At 37.5% G+C, this 15,599-nt stretch overlaps 3 protein-coding genes across 3 annotated transcripts in view; 2 read left to right on the forward strand and 1 right to left on the reverse strand.

Moving 5' to 3' along the window:
- Positions 1 to 7,086, forward strand: part of LOC113676749 (hemicentin-1) — a 29,332-nt gene extending 22,246 nt beyond the window's left edge. The window contains 10 exon segments of the mRNA XM_089210823.1: positions 304 to 558; positions 1,204 to 1,320; positions 1,660 to 1,787; positions 2,674 to 2,732; positions 3,288 to 3,448; positions 3,843 to 4,007; positions 4,895 to 4,922; positions 5,233 to 5,338; positions 5,998 to 6,034; positions 6,318 to 7,086. Of these exon segments, the coding sequence (XP_089066949.1) occupies positions 304 to 558; positions 1,204 to 1,320; positions 1,660 to 1,787; positions 2,674 to 2,732; positions 3,288 to 3,448; positions 3,843 to 4,007; positions 4,895 to 4,922; positions 5,233 to 5,338; positions 5,998 to 6,034; positions 6,318 to 6,337 (1,076 nt within the window). The 3' untranslated portion in view covers positions 6,338 to 7,086.
- A 768-nt stretch (positions 7,087 to 7,854) lies between these two features.
- On the reverse strand, positions 7,855 to 13,589 carry LOC113676798 (CXADR-like membrane protein). Its single transcript, XM_027193513.2, has 10 exons — positions 13,268 to 13,589; positions 12,734 to 13,093; positions 10,729 to 10,986; positions 10,349 to 10,465; positions 10,097 to 10,133; positions 9,898 to 9,967; positions 9,580 to 9,633; positions 9,146 to 9,199; positions 8,873 to 8,926; positions 7,855 to 8,457 (listed from the first exon to the last, which is right to left on the reverse strand). Exons 1-10 carry the CDS (start codon positions 13,326 to 13,328, stop codon positions 8,368 to 8,370), a joined length of 1,155 nt encoding a protein of 384 aa, XP_027049314.2. The 5' UTR covers positions 13,329 to 13,589; the 3' UTR covers positions 7,855 to 8,367.
- LOC113676781 (uncharacterized) overlaps positions 11,961 to 15,599 on the forward strand; it is an 18,424-nt gene continuing 14,785 nt past the window's right edge. Inside the window, exons 1-4 of the mRNA XM_089208946.1 lie at positions 11,961 to 12,683; positions 14,903 to 14,954; positions 15,219 to 15,326; positions 15,423 to 15,599. The exon at positions 15,423 to 15,599 is cut by the window's right edge and continues 180 nt beyond it. Coding sequence (XP_089065072.1) covers positions 15,275 to 15,326; positions 15,423 to 15,599 — 229 coding nt within the window. The 5' untranslated portion in view covers positions 11,961 to 12,683; positions 14,903 to 14,954; positions 15,219 to 15,274. The remainder of the gene's footprint in view (positions 12,684 to 14,902; positions 14,955 to 15,218; positions 15,327 to 15,422) is intronic.

Here is a 15,599-nt window from a genome sequence, read left to right on the forward strand (position 1 = left end):
ATGCTTCAGGGTTCTGGACGGTTAGAAAGAAATTAGGCCCAAATATCGCGAGAACCACGACCGTCTGGATAGAATTCAGTGTATAGCCTGTTTTTACCATGATATTGATTGCGCTAATCCTATCAAAAACTGAGGCCAGCAGGACGTGCGGAAATTAGGCGTCGGGGGAAATATTACTTTTGAAATTTTTTTACCATATCCAAATGTTATCCAAATCTCCGACAAAAACTCCGTCATTGAAATATGAGAGTCGTAGACCGTAGGCTTGTGTTTGAATTGTCACTATTCCTTTTATCTGATCAGATCCTGCTGAGATAGTCACTCGTCCTAAAGACCAAGTGTTGTGGTTGGGGGAGAACACAGCTCTAGTGTGTGACGCTGTTGGTAACCCTGTGCCAAACATGAGTTACTCTGTGCTTGGAGAGAATGCCTCAGTCGTTTACAGCAAGACACTTGTTATTAAGATTTCCAGCGTAACTTATGTTAAGATGTACACATGCACGGCATTTAATGGAGTACAGCCACCAGTGTCTGTCAATGCTACTGTTACAGTGTTGGGTAAGTGTTGTACTTCACACATTTGTTTCCCTTGGTTCTTTGAAGGAGATTGTTTCGTTTGTGTAATTCAATGGAAATAAATTTCTTTGAAGCGAAATTAAAGGCTACAGTTCAGACAATTGATTTTAATTTTCACCATGAGTCACCACTAGATATGATTACATATTGTTGACGCGTGGTCTAAACAAGTAATTTTTTTCTTCCTTTCAAACGTACATTCAAAACTAGAGAGAATGAAGTGAACAAAAGATAAAATTGTACACTTCAATTGGTATATCATCGGGTATGCAACACCTTCTATTTAGACGCATTGGTGATCTTGCATTCATCAAGGAAAGTTGGCGTTTATTATTATTATTTTATTAAGAATAATTGCAATATGCCCTGATTAACAACAACAAGGATAAAGAAGACTCTTTGAACATGAAAATTACCTTTTCTGGGAGGTACGAAGTGTAGTGACTTAGAGAGTGCTTTATAAATAATTAAGCGGAGGATTCTGTTTATTAACGTCTCATGAGTTCGCTTTTCTCTCTCCTCATCGGTAGCATACTCATGATGTAACCTGCCTTTTATATACTAAGAAATCCCGCATAAAACTACGTATTGTGTGTGTACGAGAGTTGTATCTTCTTTTTCCAACAGTAAGACCTTGTTCTCGTTCCCCCTGTGCTAATGGAAATTGTACGGACATAAAGACGCCGCCATCTTACCGTTGCACTTGTCCTTCTGGTTATCAGGGAAGACACTGTATCCAGCAAAGTAAGTCTTCTTGCCCCTTTTTAAATATACGTGCCATATTCTTTACGATGGTTATTATTATCGTTGTTAGTTTTATCATCATCAACATCACAAGAACATCATGAACCCTTTCAGTTCCAACGGTGCTGATCTGGTGTGGCTTTTATACTTCTGAGCCGTTTAATCAAAGTCCATCAACAGCCATCCTTAAACCCATAATTTTCAGCGTTCACTTTTGCTCTCAGCGCGTATCGATCATCATGTGATCTATTTGTGTTACTGTGGACTCTAGATTGTCATAGTTGTCCCAATCTTTTACAATGATTCATGCTTGTACTGCTTTTTTGCTATTTATTTTAGTTACAAAAGAAACTGATAGAGTGAGGGGGAGAGTAAAACTCGAAAGGTGTCCATACAAGTATCACCCAGACTACAGTAACCACAGCAGTGAGATGTACAAGGAGCTCAGCAACGACTTCATAAAGAATGTAAGTTGTTTGAAGTTTGCCTTTCAGGTGAATATTTAAAAGGCTCTGTAGTAAATGTTGATATGAATTTCCATCAGGTTTCTGTCTAGGCAGTACACTCCCTGCAAAGCAGAATAGTTACAGTGCTCAAAGGTGGGCCCTTTCCCTTTTTTGTTGCTTCTTTTGTTGAAGACAAACTGAGGGGTGCCATTTCCATCTTGTCTCCCTCTTGAAGCGGCGTCCACAGCACTGTTGAGATAAATTAATGTCACGAGGAAAGTTGCTGTGTATAATACAGTCAATTCCCAGTAAGAGGGCGTCAACCTGTGTGTGTAGTAGTTGCAAAGATTACTTATAAAGAGAATGATTGAATGCTTGTTCAAAATTTCCGTGGGTCAAAAACTTCATGATTTGCTTCAATATTGAACGATAAAAAGTTCACGGCATTGATTGCTTCTCTGAACGGTATGAACCGTTACCTACTTTGAAAGGGCCCTTTTTTGTCCTAAAAAGTTTGGGATCACTCGCTGTCGCAGTCATTGGTTTCTATCTTTACTTTCAATCATGACTTTTGCGCCGTGGGGTAAAATCTTCCCCAAGAAGTTGCGACTTTCTATGCGATGCGAAAACTATCTCTTTACCTGGGCAAGAGACAAAGCGAGACATTGATGTTGAGATAACACACTCTCCATGTTCGCCATCTGTTTGCTCTATAGCTTTTTATCAGGCCCGGTGATTTGGTAGGTTCCACTGTTAATATCGCATGACTGAACTGAGAGATCGGAACAGCTTGTTAGATCTCGATATCTTCTAATACTGGCATCGACACGGTTCATATCCTTGAACAATTCTATTAAAGTAGTATGTTTTCCTAAATTACAATTAATCTTTGTTTCTCTTTTTGTAGATGACTGTATTATACGAAAATGAGAAACAATTTGGTCTCGTCACAGTTAACGACATTTAGTAAGAGTAAAGTATTATTATCATTATCATTTTTGTTGTTATTATTATTATCATCCTAATTATTATTTCTGTCGTTGTTGTTTCTCTTTTTTTTTTTTGCACTTGTATTCCATGTGCAACTCTTTTTTTCACGCGGCTTACTCATCAGTCCCAAAAGAACAAATGCATTAATGAAGGGAATAATGAGGATAATTGGAATGTTACCAAAACTTACGGTGATATCTAAATTGTTTGGACGAGGAGAGGAGCGCGATAAAATGACATTTTGTTCCTCGCGCTTGTCTCCGTTCGCCTGAAAAACGGTCACAACAGAAAACGCTTGTTCGGCTGGCTATCTTCCGAATGGAATACCATGAATCCGAGAAAACTGCCAATTGATTTCTGTTTTGCTCTATGCTTTCCCTTTTGTTATATTTTCCCCCTCACTTTTGACTTGTTTTGATGTCATTGGCAAAGACGTCATTCGTCGTGGCACAGATACGTGTTCCCATCAAACATTTTTTGACGTCAATTAGACCACTAGTTCACAACTTACTTATTCTACTGTTTTGACAGCAGTGACACAATTGACAACGTTATGGTGAACTTCGCCTTAGTTTTCTTCAAAGGAAATAAGACTGTTGATGAGCTTCATCAGGTCTTGGAAAAATCCGTGGAAAATGGCAGTGTTTATTCGTTACCAGTGCAGAGAGGAACGCTCCGGCTGACTCTAATAAGTGAGTTCACCATTCTTTGTTGTACAGAGCGCTGTCCGATCAATTACTGTAAAACCAAAACCTAAGTACTACCGTAACAAGTCGTAGTAAGGCTAAATATCACAAGTGTCAGTGAGGCTATAAACTGAACACATGTAAAGGACGCGGGAAAAGCTTTTGTGAAAGTTTAGGTTTTAAACTGATTTATTTCATTTGGGTGATTTTCACGCTCTCTATATAAAAGCATAAAAATCAGGCCTGGGCAAGTAACGGGAGACGTCGAATTTTCAAGGAATGAAGTTGAATGAATCCGGGGCTGATGGTCAGGCCTAAATCGCATCCGGTATTAATGCCATCAATACAGTGTATTATTTGTTAGAAAATGATCCTCTGTTTCTTCTCCGTTATACCTAAGCGACTCCAGCACCTGCTACAGCTGTTCCACCGGCTGTAGCCGCACGGAGCAAGAAAATTGAACCGTGGATTATTGTCGTGGTTGCAGCTATTGGTGGACCGGTGTTCTTGGTGTTGGTTTGCGCCATTATCGCCTGCTGTGGCAGGAGGAGGAAGAAGAAAAAAGGTGAGAAACAGAGTGCGCAGGCTGTACCCAGCTATGGTACATGTGGTACATGTAATGAAAAGACTATTACCAGAACTATACCATTTGTGTCAAACAATATCACAAAGACACGTAGGTAAGATGTTAGTGAACAGTGCCACTTTATCATAGTGTGTTCTTCTGGAATGGTGAGAGAGCTTAATTAGCAACCACTTAGCTAACATAAGAAAAATGTAAGGTTGCCTATTGGAATGTCGCGTGGAAGGTATGAAATTACTGATAATCACGTTTATGTTTTTGACCACTGGACATCTTAATAACGGTGCGGACTGTATGCTGAAAAATTCTAGAACTTCAGTGGCTCACTGTTCATGCGGTTTTGTCTTCCTACCCTCTTTGTAAGAATTTTTTTTAAACTTTTGAACAGTATTTTTATTTGTGAAAAGATAGAGGGGCCGCAGCCAGGATAAGACATCTTGTAAAATTTAAAAAACGATCTCTGGCTAAAACTTTTAAAAAATACGAGCTTTCGGCTGTTTGCGCTACAGCCTTCAACGGGTAAAATGTAATCATTTTACCCGTTGAAGGCTGTAGCGCAAACAGCCGAAAGCTCGTATTTTTTAAAAGTTTTAGCCAGAGATCGTTTTTTTTAAATTTTACAAGTATTTTTATTAGTTTATATCTCGTCTATTTTCTCGCTAAAGGACAATTTTGACTCGTATGCAATAAACTTTGGTAAAGTGATGGTTGATTTTACTCTTTCGTAAGGCGTTATTACTATTGAAAACAAAGTGTTTTAAGTAGCTACTTCAAGGCTACTTGATGCAACATATATATGCTTATGAATTTCCCACATCATTCTGAAAAGTGTTTGTGTCATGACAGTTTTAATCTTTGTTCCTCCATAGATGTATCCCAAGGATACGAAGACCACACGTGAGTTGTACGCTTGACTTCTTAATTAATTGGACATTCTCTTTTGGGAAAGTTGTTATAAGCACTGGGAAACAAACATCGAAATAGGCATGTGTTTCAGGTATAAACGCAACCATGAGATCATCCAGGTGTGATTGCTTCAAACGCTCATGGTTAAATACCTGAAATATTACCACTGAAATTTGCTACTGTGTACTGTTGTAAGAACATAACGATTTTGATGTAACAACAGATCTGCATGGCAAAGAACGAGTTCTAGATATTAGTGTTGTTTTGGTGCTCAGTGTGTTTTCATCGTCTCTGTTGGCAGTGGAAAGTGGATTGATCTGCCTCATGGTGAAAACGGAAATAAGCCATCAAAAGAGGAGTATGCAATGACCAATTCTATGGCTTACATGGAGGGTGGACCTTACCAGGTGCGAAAACCAGCGAATGATTACTTTGTTAATAGAACTGCCTGTACTGAAATAGTACCAATAAAACAACTAGGGACAAGAAATCTCTAGCTCTGTAGTTCCCAATCTCTCCTGGTTAATTTGTTATTCGGATGAAAATATCAACATGTGACGTCACCTTTAACAGTTTGGGTCTTGATTGTAATCGATGTAACTGAGGACTGTGCAAGGGGTGATCTTTTCAAAGGGTAGATAGCCGAAGCGGCCTCGTGCTCTCATTTGTTTCTCGATATTTGGATACCACGATTAGATCCTTGCACTCGTTTTTTATATACTGTGTATCGATGGGACAGTCAAGCGTTCTCTTCGGAGGAGCCATCCACTCTCTGGAAAATTGCGACTCTTTGTTGGTCAGTGGCATGTATTTGACCCAAATTGTTATGGTGGCAATGCACATGATGAGTACCCTTCCTATGTTAACAAAACGGCTGTTGTTACATTTAATCCACGAAACATGGACGTAATCGCGATGAGAACTTTTATTGCAACACGTCTTTACACCTCACTTGGGGCACAACTTGAATCGATAACTAATGCTGTCAGTTAAATCTTTTGTTCTTGGTTGAGAGCGTTTTTAATGTGTGGATTATTTGATTGAACTGTGAATGGTATTTCTGTAGGAACGCGCTGTTGAAGAGAAAGAACCCGAGAGCAATGGTGAGTTAGACGTAGGTCATTTAGTTTACCGATAACGAAAGTCATTGAAGGCGTTCTCTGCGCATAAAAACACCGAAATGAACAAGTTCCTTGTTAAGGCTGCAAAAATAACGGGGTTGAAGTGAAGTCCCTGTTCTTGGTCACGAAATGCACGTGACAATTTAAGGTCTGGGTACCAGGGAAAAAAAATGATTGAAATAGATGTAGATGTTCCCTGTTTGAATACAAACAAAATGTGCTGACAAGAAGTTAAACTGAAGTGACGGAACTGCTATGTTTTCAGGCAACAACACCCATATGTAGCGTGGGATTCAGGAAAGGAAGGAACGACAAGGACAGGAAACCAAGAACAAGAACAAGAACCATTTAAAGCACAAGCTAACTTTTTAATGAAATTTACGCTGACGTGATGTTTGATATATACTTTGACAGCGAAATTGAAAGTGGTTTCTTGAGGAGACATGTCTTGTCTTATTATCGTCTTGTTTTGGATTTCAAAAGGACAGCTTCCTGTTTTTATAAGCTTGCCAACCGGCTGTTCAGAATCTCCCATCATTTTTATACTCGTGCGACTCAAACTACTTTTAAGTCGAGTTCGTTGCATTTATTCCCATAATGAATCTTGGGTTATAAAATTGTTCATGCAATTTAATTTTGTCTTATTATCGTCTTGTTTTGGATTTCAAAAGGACAGCTTCCTGTTTTTATAACCTTGCCAAACGGGTGTTCAAAATCTCCCATCATTTTTATACTTTATACTTTTGTACTTTTAAGTCGAGTTCGTTGTATTTATTCCCATAATGAATCGTAGGTTATAAAATTGTTCATGCAATTTAAAAAGTAAAGAGGATGAAGCCACTAGAACCTCATCCTCACCCACATTGAAGCTTAGATTGCACAAGAAAACGTAAATGTTTTTCTGCAGAATGCAGCTGGTTTGCATGAAATTATTCACCAATATTTATTGCACATCCATTTATTCAGTTTTTTTTATATTAATTTAAGCTATTTTTGTTACTCTGCTCACTGAAACTTTGAAATAAAATCGCGTACAAAAATCTGTGGCTCTTTTCGTCTTGTAAACCAACTCATATAAGTACCGACTGAACAAAGCATTTTCAGTAAGTGCTTGGAGGGTACTGGTCACAATTCACATTGAAGGAGAGAGGGGGCTGGAGTATCTTGCAAGATAAATATTTAACTTCTAATCCCAAACCTCGTTTGATTGATAAATTGTTCTCATCCTTTTCCCCCTCGCTATTTCCAGCTATTCATGAAGTACTTTCGTATTTAGGAATTGGAAATGCCAAGCCGTGCACATTATACACAACGCGAGACTGCACATTACAAGCGGCGACTCTCGTATCGTTTCTTTTTATGTCATGGGACTATCACTGCTTTAAGGTCACATTCGTGTACAAAAGCGTCCCGTTCTTCACCCACTTCTGACTTCATGGCCAGTTTACAAAGAGAGATATTTTTAAGGTTGAAATGAGTATATCGGTTTAAGATAGCATTGAAACTGAAAGCTCAGAGGACCATTACTACCAGCACCTATCGAACCTCGAAGTTCTTATGCATTTACAGAAATTGACGTCTTTAACACAAGCAGAACCAACATTATGATGGTCAGCTGTTTATGGAGGCAACAGATCCCCCTCCATCCAATAAACCGACTCATTCCCTTTATTTTCTATCCCTTCTCCAAACTTCTAGGCAAATGCTGATCGTCTCTCCCTCTTAATTACAAAATGTCACAAAACCAAAATACCAAGCATCAGTACAAACCTGCTACAGAAAGATAGCTAAGAGAACATCAGTTAGTCAGTTACTTTCAAACTTTATTGGCTAAAAAAAATACAAATCACATGAATCTGTCAAAAAAATTTTCCTAGAACGGACAAGAATCTTTAATATATTTGACTATTTTGTACAATGAAAACACCTTGAATCGACCCTGAATAATTCATGTACACATTCCTTTATCAATGCTAAACAAATTTCGATTGCTTTCATTTTGTTTGGTTTTTTCTTTCTTTCATGTTCTGTATTAAATACATTGACAGTCAACAGTAAAAATTCAATTCGCTACAAAATACAAAAGTAAAAAAGTTTTGAAAATGATTAAAACTGTGACAGTTACAAATAGCGATGACTGTGGTGGTAATTAATAAATAATTTTAGTTTGAATATAAAAATTTTTAAGTGGAATCCTTCCACTGTAGGTTGTCTGTTGACTGTAAACAGAACATTACAGGTGATGCAATATCCAGCAATGAGGGAGCTGCTTGCATCTGTCTTCGTCTTGGATGAGTGTCTTATGTTCTGTTGCGTTAAATTCTAGAGTCTACTTCTCCTCCAGCCTCAATCAGTTGAATAACAGATCGGGTAGGGTAGGCTCCACCAACTGTGGAGCGTTGGTCCTGGTTTCAGTAAAGGAAGAATTCAACTTTAACAGGGAACACTGAACTACCAAGCAACATTATAATGATCATAAGTACCTTGAAATGAGTGAAAGTTGAGCAAATGTCACTGCTTCTTGTGGATGAATTTTGTGCTTAAGGTTACCTCCTATGCGTTAACCAAAATTGTTAGCGAACATGGTGTCTCACAAATGATTTGGCTGGAGAATAAGTCTAATGACACGAATACCTTGCAAGTAAGGTGGACTATTGCTCTCCTGCACATGTGAACTCAGGAAAGGAGACCATAATAACTCTTAATTCACCTCTACATACATTACACCCTTAACCTGTTAACAAGTGTATTTTTTGCTAAAGCATCAAATTAGGCATGTATTTACAAACTGTGTGCATGAAAACTCTAATGAATACTCACCTCTGCCAATCTAATGTCATTTGCACTCATGGCCCCCTTCATTACATCAGGCAGCTAAGAGACAAAAATATCATTATTGCAATGAGTAAGAAAATTGACAAAGTGATAGAACCAAAACAAATGAGAGTGTTCAAAAACAACAGTTTGGTGACTTAGAATGCACTTGCTGGTAAGATGATAACAATCTGAGCACAAGTGATGATGGTATGACAATAACAGTGGGATCAAATGAGACTATGCTAGCAGATAGACTGAAAACAGAGGGACACAAACCTCGCGACTCATTCTGACATCAGTAAGACTTACGGCTCCGTCCATATAACCAATCTATAAGAAAAAGTAACATCAAACATTAGTTACAGAAACGAAAAAAAGCATGCATGTAGAACCAATCAATGACATATTTTTAAATTGGTGGGAACACTTTCTGCCAATTGCTATGTTCAATGTATCATTCCAGGTAATGATATTTGAAAATTTCTTTGACATTGGCATCTAGGAGACAAAAATACTATTTTTACAATTAGTAATAAAATTGACAAACTAAAAGGAAGCAAAATAAATGAAAGTTTTCAAAGACAGGAGTTTGTCATCAGGCTTAAAATGCACTTGCTAGTAGGATGACAACAAGTGACGACAGTATGACAAAATCATTGGGACTGACAGAGACTCCACAAAAAATACACTGAAAACAAAGGAGTACAAACCTCACGACTCATTCTAACATCATTTAGGCTCAAGGCTCCATTCAGATAACCAATCTAGGAGAAAAAGAACATCACGCAAATGAAACAACATGCCCATAGGATCAACCAATGACTATTGGCAGGAACACTTCCACCAATTACTAAGTTCATTTTGAATGATGCTTGAAAAATTTCTTTATCTCCCCCCCCCCCCCCCCAAAAAAAAAAAATACACAAAATAGGGCAAAATTCTGAACGAATGTTTGTTTCAGAGGTGCAAAACTATTCACTGCACTTAAATCAAAATGTAGGACACATTTGCGCACAAAGATCGCTCACCTCCATTCCCCCATTCGTCTGATCTCCATAGAGAGTAGGACCAATGTGAGAGCCTCTCTTGGTTCCTTGTCTGAGAGAGCAAAAGATAAATATGACTTCGAGTAAGAAAGTGATGATTTCAGTTTTACACTGGTCTAAGGTACAATATGTGCTTCTGTTTCATGATAATTTAAGTAGTATGAAATCATGATTATTGTACCTGGAAATGTTATTCTGTGATCCCATTTCCCTCTTATCTGTTCAAATCAAAATCAAAGAAAAGGATAATAAAATTTGTTAAAACAAAGCTTTTTTAATCCATCTTAGCTCCTGTTGTGTGTATAATTAAAATTGTAACTCTCAGGACTAGCTATTCTCCAACATTTTTTCAACAGCTTGGAATACTTCCACATGTTAAGCATGTGACACTTTACAAGACTACACAGTATAGTTAACTGACAAAAGCATTTACCTTTCTTATTGTGCTTCTTTGAACGGCAAAATACAATGATCGAGGAGGCAATTAAAAGGACAAATAAAACACTTCCACCAATGGCAGCATATGCCCAAACTGGGAATTCCTCTTTATCTACATGAAGCAATCATAAGTTGACATATTTTAGATCAGAAACACATGATAAAAAGTAGCTGAATCAGGTTCAGTCCTTTCAGTAACTCCACTAAATTATTTAAATATGCCAAATCCTCTTTGGAATAGTTTTTAGACATGTTGAATAAAAATGGGGTAAAATACATTGCATGCAAGGGTGTTTTTTTTCTAGAATGGCATGATGGTATTTATAAAAACTTTACTAATAAAATCAAAATGTACAATGAGGTGTGGTCACATACCTTCAACGGTCACCGTGAGAGTTGCTTCTGGGCCGTCACCCAGTTTATTAGAAGGAACACAGCGATAAGTTCCTTGGTCCTCTTTCTTGACACTAACAAAAGTAAGTACACCTGTGCTGGATGAGCTGATCAAATTGTTGTTGCGGTAAAATTTATATTCTGCTGAGGGATTGGCACGGGCTGTACAGGTGAGCACTAAGAGTTTCCCTTCTTGTGCTGGCTCCACTGAACTACTGAGCAGAGTGTCTGTGGGTTTGTCTGGAGAATCAAATTACATAATTAGAAAAACAACAACGAGAACAGCTTCTCTCTAGGCACTTCAAAATTACTAATTTACTCATGGAGAAATTAAACATCCAGCTATCTAGCTACTATTCACTTCTCCTAACTGGTGGACACCAGTGAGAGAGAGAAAGAATTCATGGCAAAATCAATTAAGTGGGAATAAATGAGAAATATGTATACATGAAGCATAGGGAATGTTGATGACTACCTTCACACATCTTAATTTATTGATTTCATCTAGTTTAAAACCCATTCGATCCATTTTTTGAAGATGAGAAACACTTCACTTTCTGAAGTTTCCAGGAAACTTTGCCTGTTGCCTGGCAGCCAACATGTCACATGTCTTTGATATTCACCTAATCTTTTTATCACACTTGCTAATCAACAAAGATAAAGACAGCCAATAACCGCATTAGCCTAATAACAGCCTTATCAGAATGTCAACCTTAGAACTTGGGATTTAGGACTGATTACCTTTTACACCAAAAGGAAGTTCAAACGGATAATTATACTATTCCACAGACTAGCAGGCTTCTAGTGTGGTAAGCATCAATGTACTATTTCTCTCTTATGGGAAAATCAAGGCAGTCTGTGAAATATTTTTTAGTTAGGGCAGAAAATCGAATCTTGCTGGCAAAATCTTTCAGTGTTTCAATTAAAAGCCAGAATACATATAAAGAAAATTGTACCACAATACTTTTACAGTTTCTACCTCTTAGAAATGGCAGAGATGTGACTCACAATGAGATAAGTTATAACAATTTTTTTTATAATTTTCATTTAAATGCAAATCAATATAGAAAGTGTAAATTTGTTTTTTAAAAACACCATACAGCAAAAATGTTCCAATGAAATTTCCTTGTTCACCACAATAGTGTGCAAAATTTTGCATTTCTCCTATTTGATGCTTTCTGATATGCAAATCGATAATACTTATGGTAACACCTGCTTATAATTGCCATCATACAAGTTTGCTTGGCTCTTTTGAAATTTTCATCTAATATATGTATTTGAACTGTTATTTTCACTTAAAGAGTCTAATATAGTTTGGTTGAAATGTGGAAAGAGAAAGCATTCTCTCTTAAACATATCACATAGGCCAAAGTATGTGTGATTTGGAAACAGATCTTGACAATCTTCATGTACCCAAACATAAGCAAGTGTCCTTCCTTTTTTCCTAAGAATGGCTCCTGAATAATAAGTTTGAAAAAGCAGCAAATGGCCAGACAGGAAAAGGGAACACAGAATTGTAAAAAACAAATACAAATGGTTCTTCTGCAAAGCCAATTAAGATTAATTTCTTGTTGACAACGAATGATCTGACATGTGTCTATCTAATTTATACATTTTTTATCACCATTGACAAGTCTTATGTGTGAATAACAAACTTATTGACAACCGAAAGCCCAGATACAAATCGAAAGAAATGGCGTCGACCGATCGTCGAAAGGAACCATTCAATTTTAATCATTGTAAATCTACCGTTGGCCTTCGAAGTTGTTTGAGTCGCGCTACGTGACGAAATCTGATACTCTTTCCTAAAGCCAACCACATCATTTTGGAGGTACATTTACGACGAGATTCTGCTTTGAGAATGTTCTATGAACAATAATGATCAGAGTTACGTCGCAGAGGTGACAAGAGAGAACGTTTGCTTAGCGAGTCGTAAGGTAGGATAACCTCTAACTTTCAGAACACCTTAAAGTTATGTAATACTTACATTGTACGTTTAACTCGATAATACTTGGTGATGTGAAGAAACTACTTCGAAATGAGCATTGGTAACGAGTGTGATCTTCTTCGGCTACGTTCATAACATTCAAAGTCCTGTCCGAAATGAAAATGTGTTGGGGATGATCGTAAATGACTTTGCTTCCAATCAATGTTGAGTTGATGGCTAATCCAGCCCATTCATCACTGTTGTAAGGTTGTTCTCTGGACCAGGTCAGCAAATGAAATATATCAGCTTGTTGTTCTTCTTGAGGAGTCAGCACATAATCGCATGGCAGTGAAACATTTGAGCCGGCGACTGCGTTGATTACATGGTTTGCCTGTTGCTGATAAGACCATTGAAATCCCTCTGAAATCGAAACCATAAAGGCTATGAGTCAGACATATTCAAACTCGACTACTAAAAGAGGACCGTTTTCATGCGGCAAACATTTCAGTATTGGCGACATGGTTTGTAACCGCCGCTCGTGTAAATGATACAATCAAACCAAACTATTTCAAAACTAATTTCAACATCACTTGCCCAGTAAAATTACACAGTTCAGAAAAAATAGTAGCACCCAGGTGGTATTGGAACCCTCCATTCTTCACGCAACTTCTTGAAGAGGAAGTCCGACATAACTCTTTGTATATTTATTTGTGTTAGTGACAAACTCTCTAGTCCCTCCTCCACTGACGTCAAACACTTTCGCCGAGCTATTGTTTAAAAAAATTCAATCATGCATAGAATAGACAGGAAATGACAACATTCCGAGGATGACTGATACAGCTTTTGCTTTATTTGTCACTCCATGTCTAATTTTAGTCCCAGTTTCATTTGAGACGAACTAAACATTTGAGAAGCCAACTCATGTGACTTTTTTTTAAATTTTACTTTTTATTCCTAATTATTTTTTAATAGTTATCGTTTGCAATGTTCAGCAGGTGATATTCAAAAGGAGTAAAAGTTATTTTTCTCAAAGATACCTGCTCGCTCGAAAAAAGATTTCAGGCCGTACAGATTTTCTGAATACTATATGTAAAATATACGAGGCCGATATTGATTCATGTTTGTCAAGGATCAAGGTAGATAACGTTTTGGTTGGAGAAATATAAGGTATAAAGGTTGTCAGTCCAAACAAAATAATAACTGCGGTGGACTTTGTAACATTCAGGAGTAATTTTAATTGGAAGCTAATAGGCTGTGTTGTGCAGATGTCTTACTTTTGCTCGACGACGGAAAGCGACAGAACCGTCTACAGAAAAGCGTTGTAACATCTAACAGTATGCCTAGCTGGGAAATTGAATGCAAGTTTCAAATTTTGCGGATTTTGCTTGATCTGCAAATATGGGTACACGCTGAAAAAAATACGCAGTGGAATATAACGCCGCAAAAAAATCATTCTTAGTCCAATACAAAAGTCGAGGGAAATAACGCGGATAAGAGGTTATTCATTCAGTATTCTGATTTCTTTGTCAAATCTTTTGCGAAGTGGTTGTTTACCTTCCTAGATTATCCAGAATTCAGTTAACTTTCCAAAAAAACGTTCCGCGAATCCTAAAATCTCCAATTTGCGATATGAAATTACTGCAAAGCTAAGCAGCTTTTTCAGCCTTTCCACATGTTTTCCATTTATGTTTTCCCTTTATGTTTTCCCTCTTGGAACAATAGCAATACTGTGTGCTTTGTCTGTCAGAGATTTTAGCACATGTACGACATCTTTGTGCCTGATTATTTATCTCGTGGCTGTGTCAGTGCGATTGTAAAACTGTGAGTTTTAGATGGCGTTGTCAGATCGGCCATGTCGTGTCGACGACTGACTGAGACGTATAACAAAGTCCTTTATTCCATTTGCAATAATAAGAACTGAGATTTAACCAGTAGGTTAGACAATATTATGCAGGGTGTTTGGGCCTTTTAATTTAACAAAAAAAATAGACCGTCGTCGAAGATTTGAAGTCTGTAAATAAAAAATGCATTTTAAATTTGCGCGTTGAAAAAAATAAACGGAGTTGAGTCGAAAGAAAATGACGCATTTTATGAAAATTATTTGTGTAATTCGTGTTCACAAATTAAATCTGTGGTTAGCATTTTATTCTATTTCCGCCAGGTAAGGAAATATAATGTGGCTTAATATTGATTCCGCATAATGCTAATGAGTTTTAATGTATTCCGCAGTCTTGTGTTACAAGTCATCATGAGGTGTTTCCGTCTGGAAATAACACTAAAGGTGTGGTATAAAAGAATTTGACATTTCCGGGTAGAACTTTGAATACTTCACGCGCGTGAGATAGTCCACGTTAGTCACGCACTTAAAATTTGTGACGCTCTGTTTAAAGAAAAACAAAGAAAGGATGCATTCACATGTACCCAAGTTAAATTGCAGCAAAAGACACGAGCGTGCACCGAATTGAAGAGGCCTCGTCGCAGTGGGAACGGAGATTAATTAGATCGTGAAAAGATGGTTAATCAGCATGTTTCTTATGTTATTAAGGTGAACTGGAACTACTGCCACAAGTTTAAATAAGAACCTCCAGGGCATTGTTGATCATGGATAACTCCCTGACAGTTTGGTCGTTTTTTTCGCTGTTTTGGCTTTCAGGTAAGCCAGGGTGTAATAACTCTCAAAACATATTTTTATATATAAGAATCAGTTTTTTCCTTTTACTCACTTTTTATTCTCTCTCATTTTTCGAAGAATCTCTGTCTTGGACCATTAAACAGCCCGACAGTGTATACAGAGGATCACCGATCACGCTGGAATGGACAATATCACTAACAAAAGAAGAAAAGAGAAGAGCCGATCGCTTTTCTTTGATTCTCTTGGAACGTGAGAAGTTTCTATATAGCAATCAGTGGCAGATCATGGCTGTTA

This window comes from Pocillopora damicornis, chromosome 6 (genome assembly GCF_964200805.1).
Source record: "Pocillopora damicornis chromosome 6, jaPocDami1.2, whole genome shotgun sequence".
Classification (NCBI taxonomy): Eukaryota; Metazoa; Cnidaria; class Anthozoa; order Scleractinia; family Pocilloporidae; genus Pocillopora; species Pocillopora damicornis.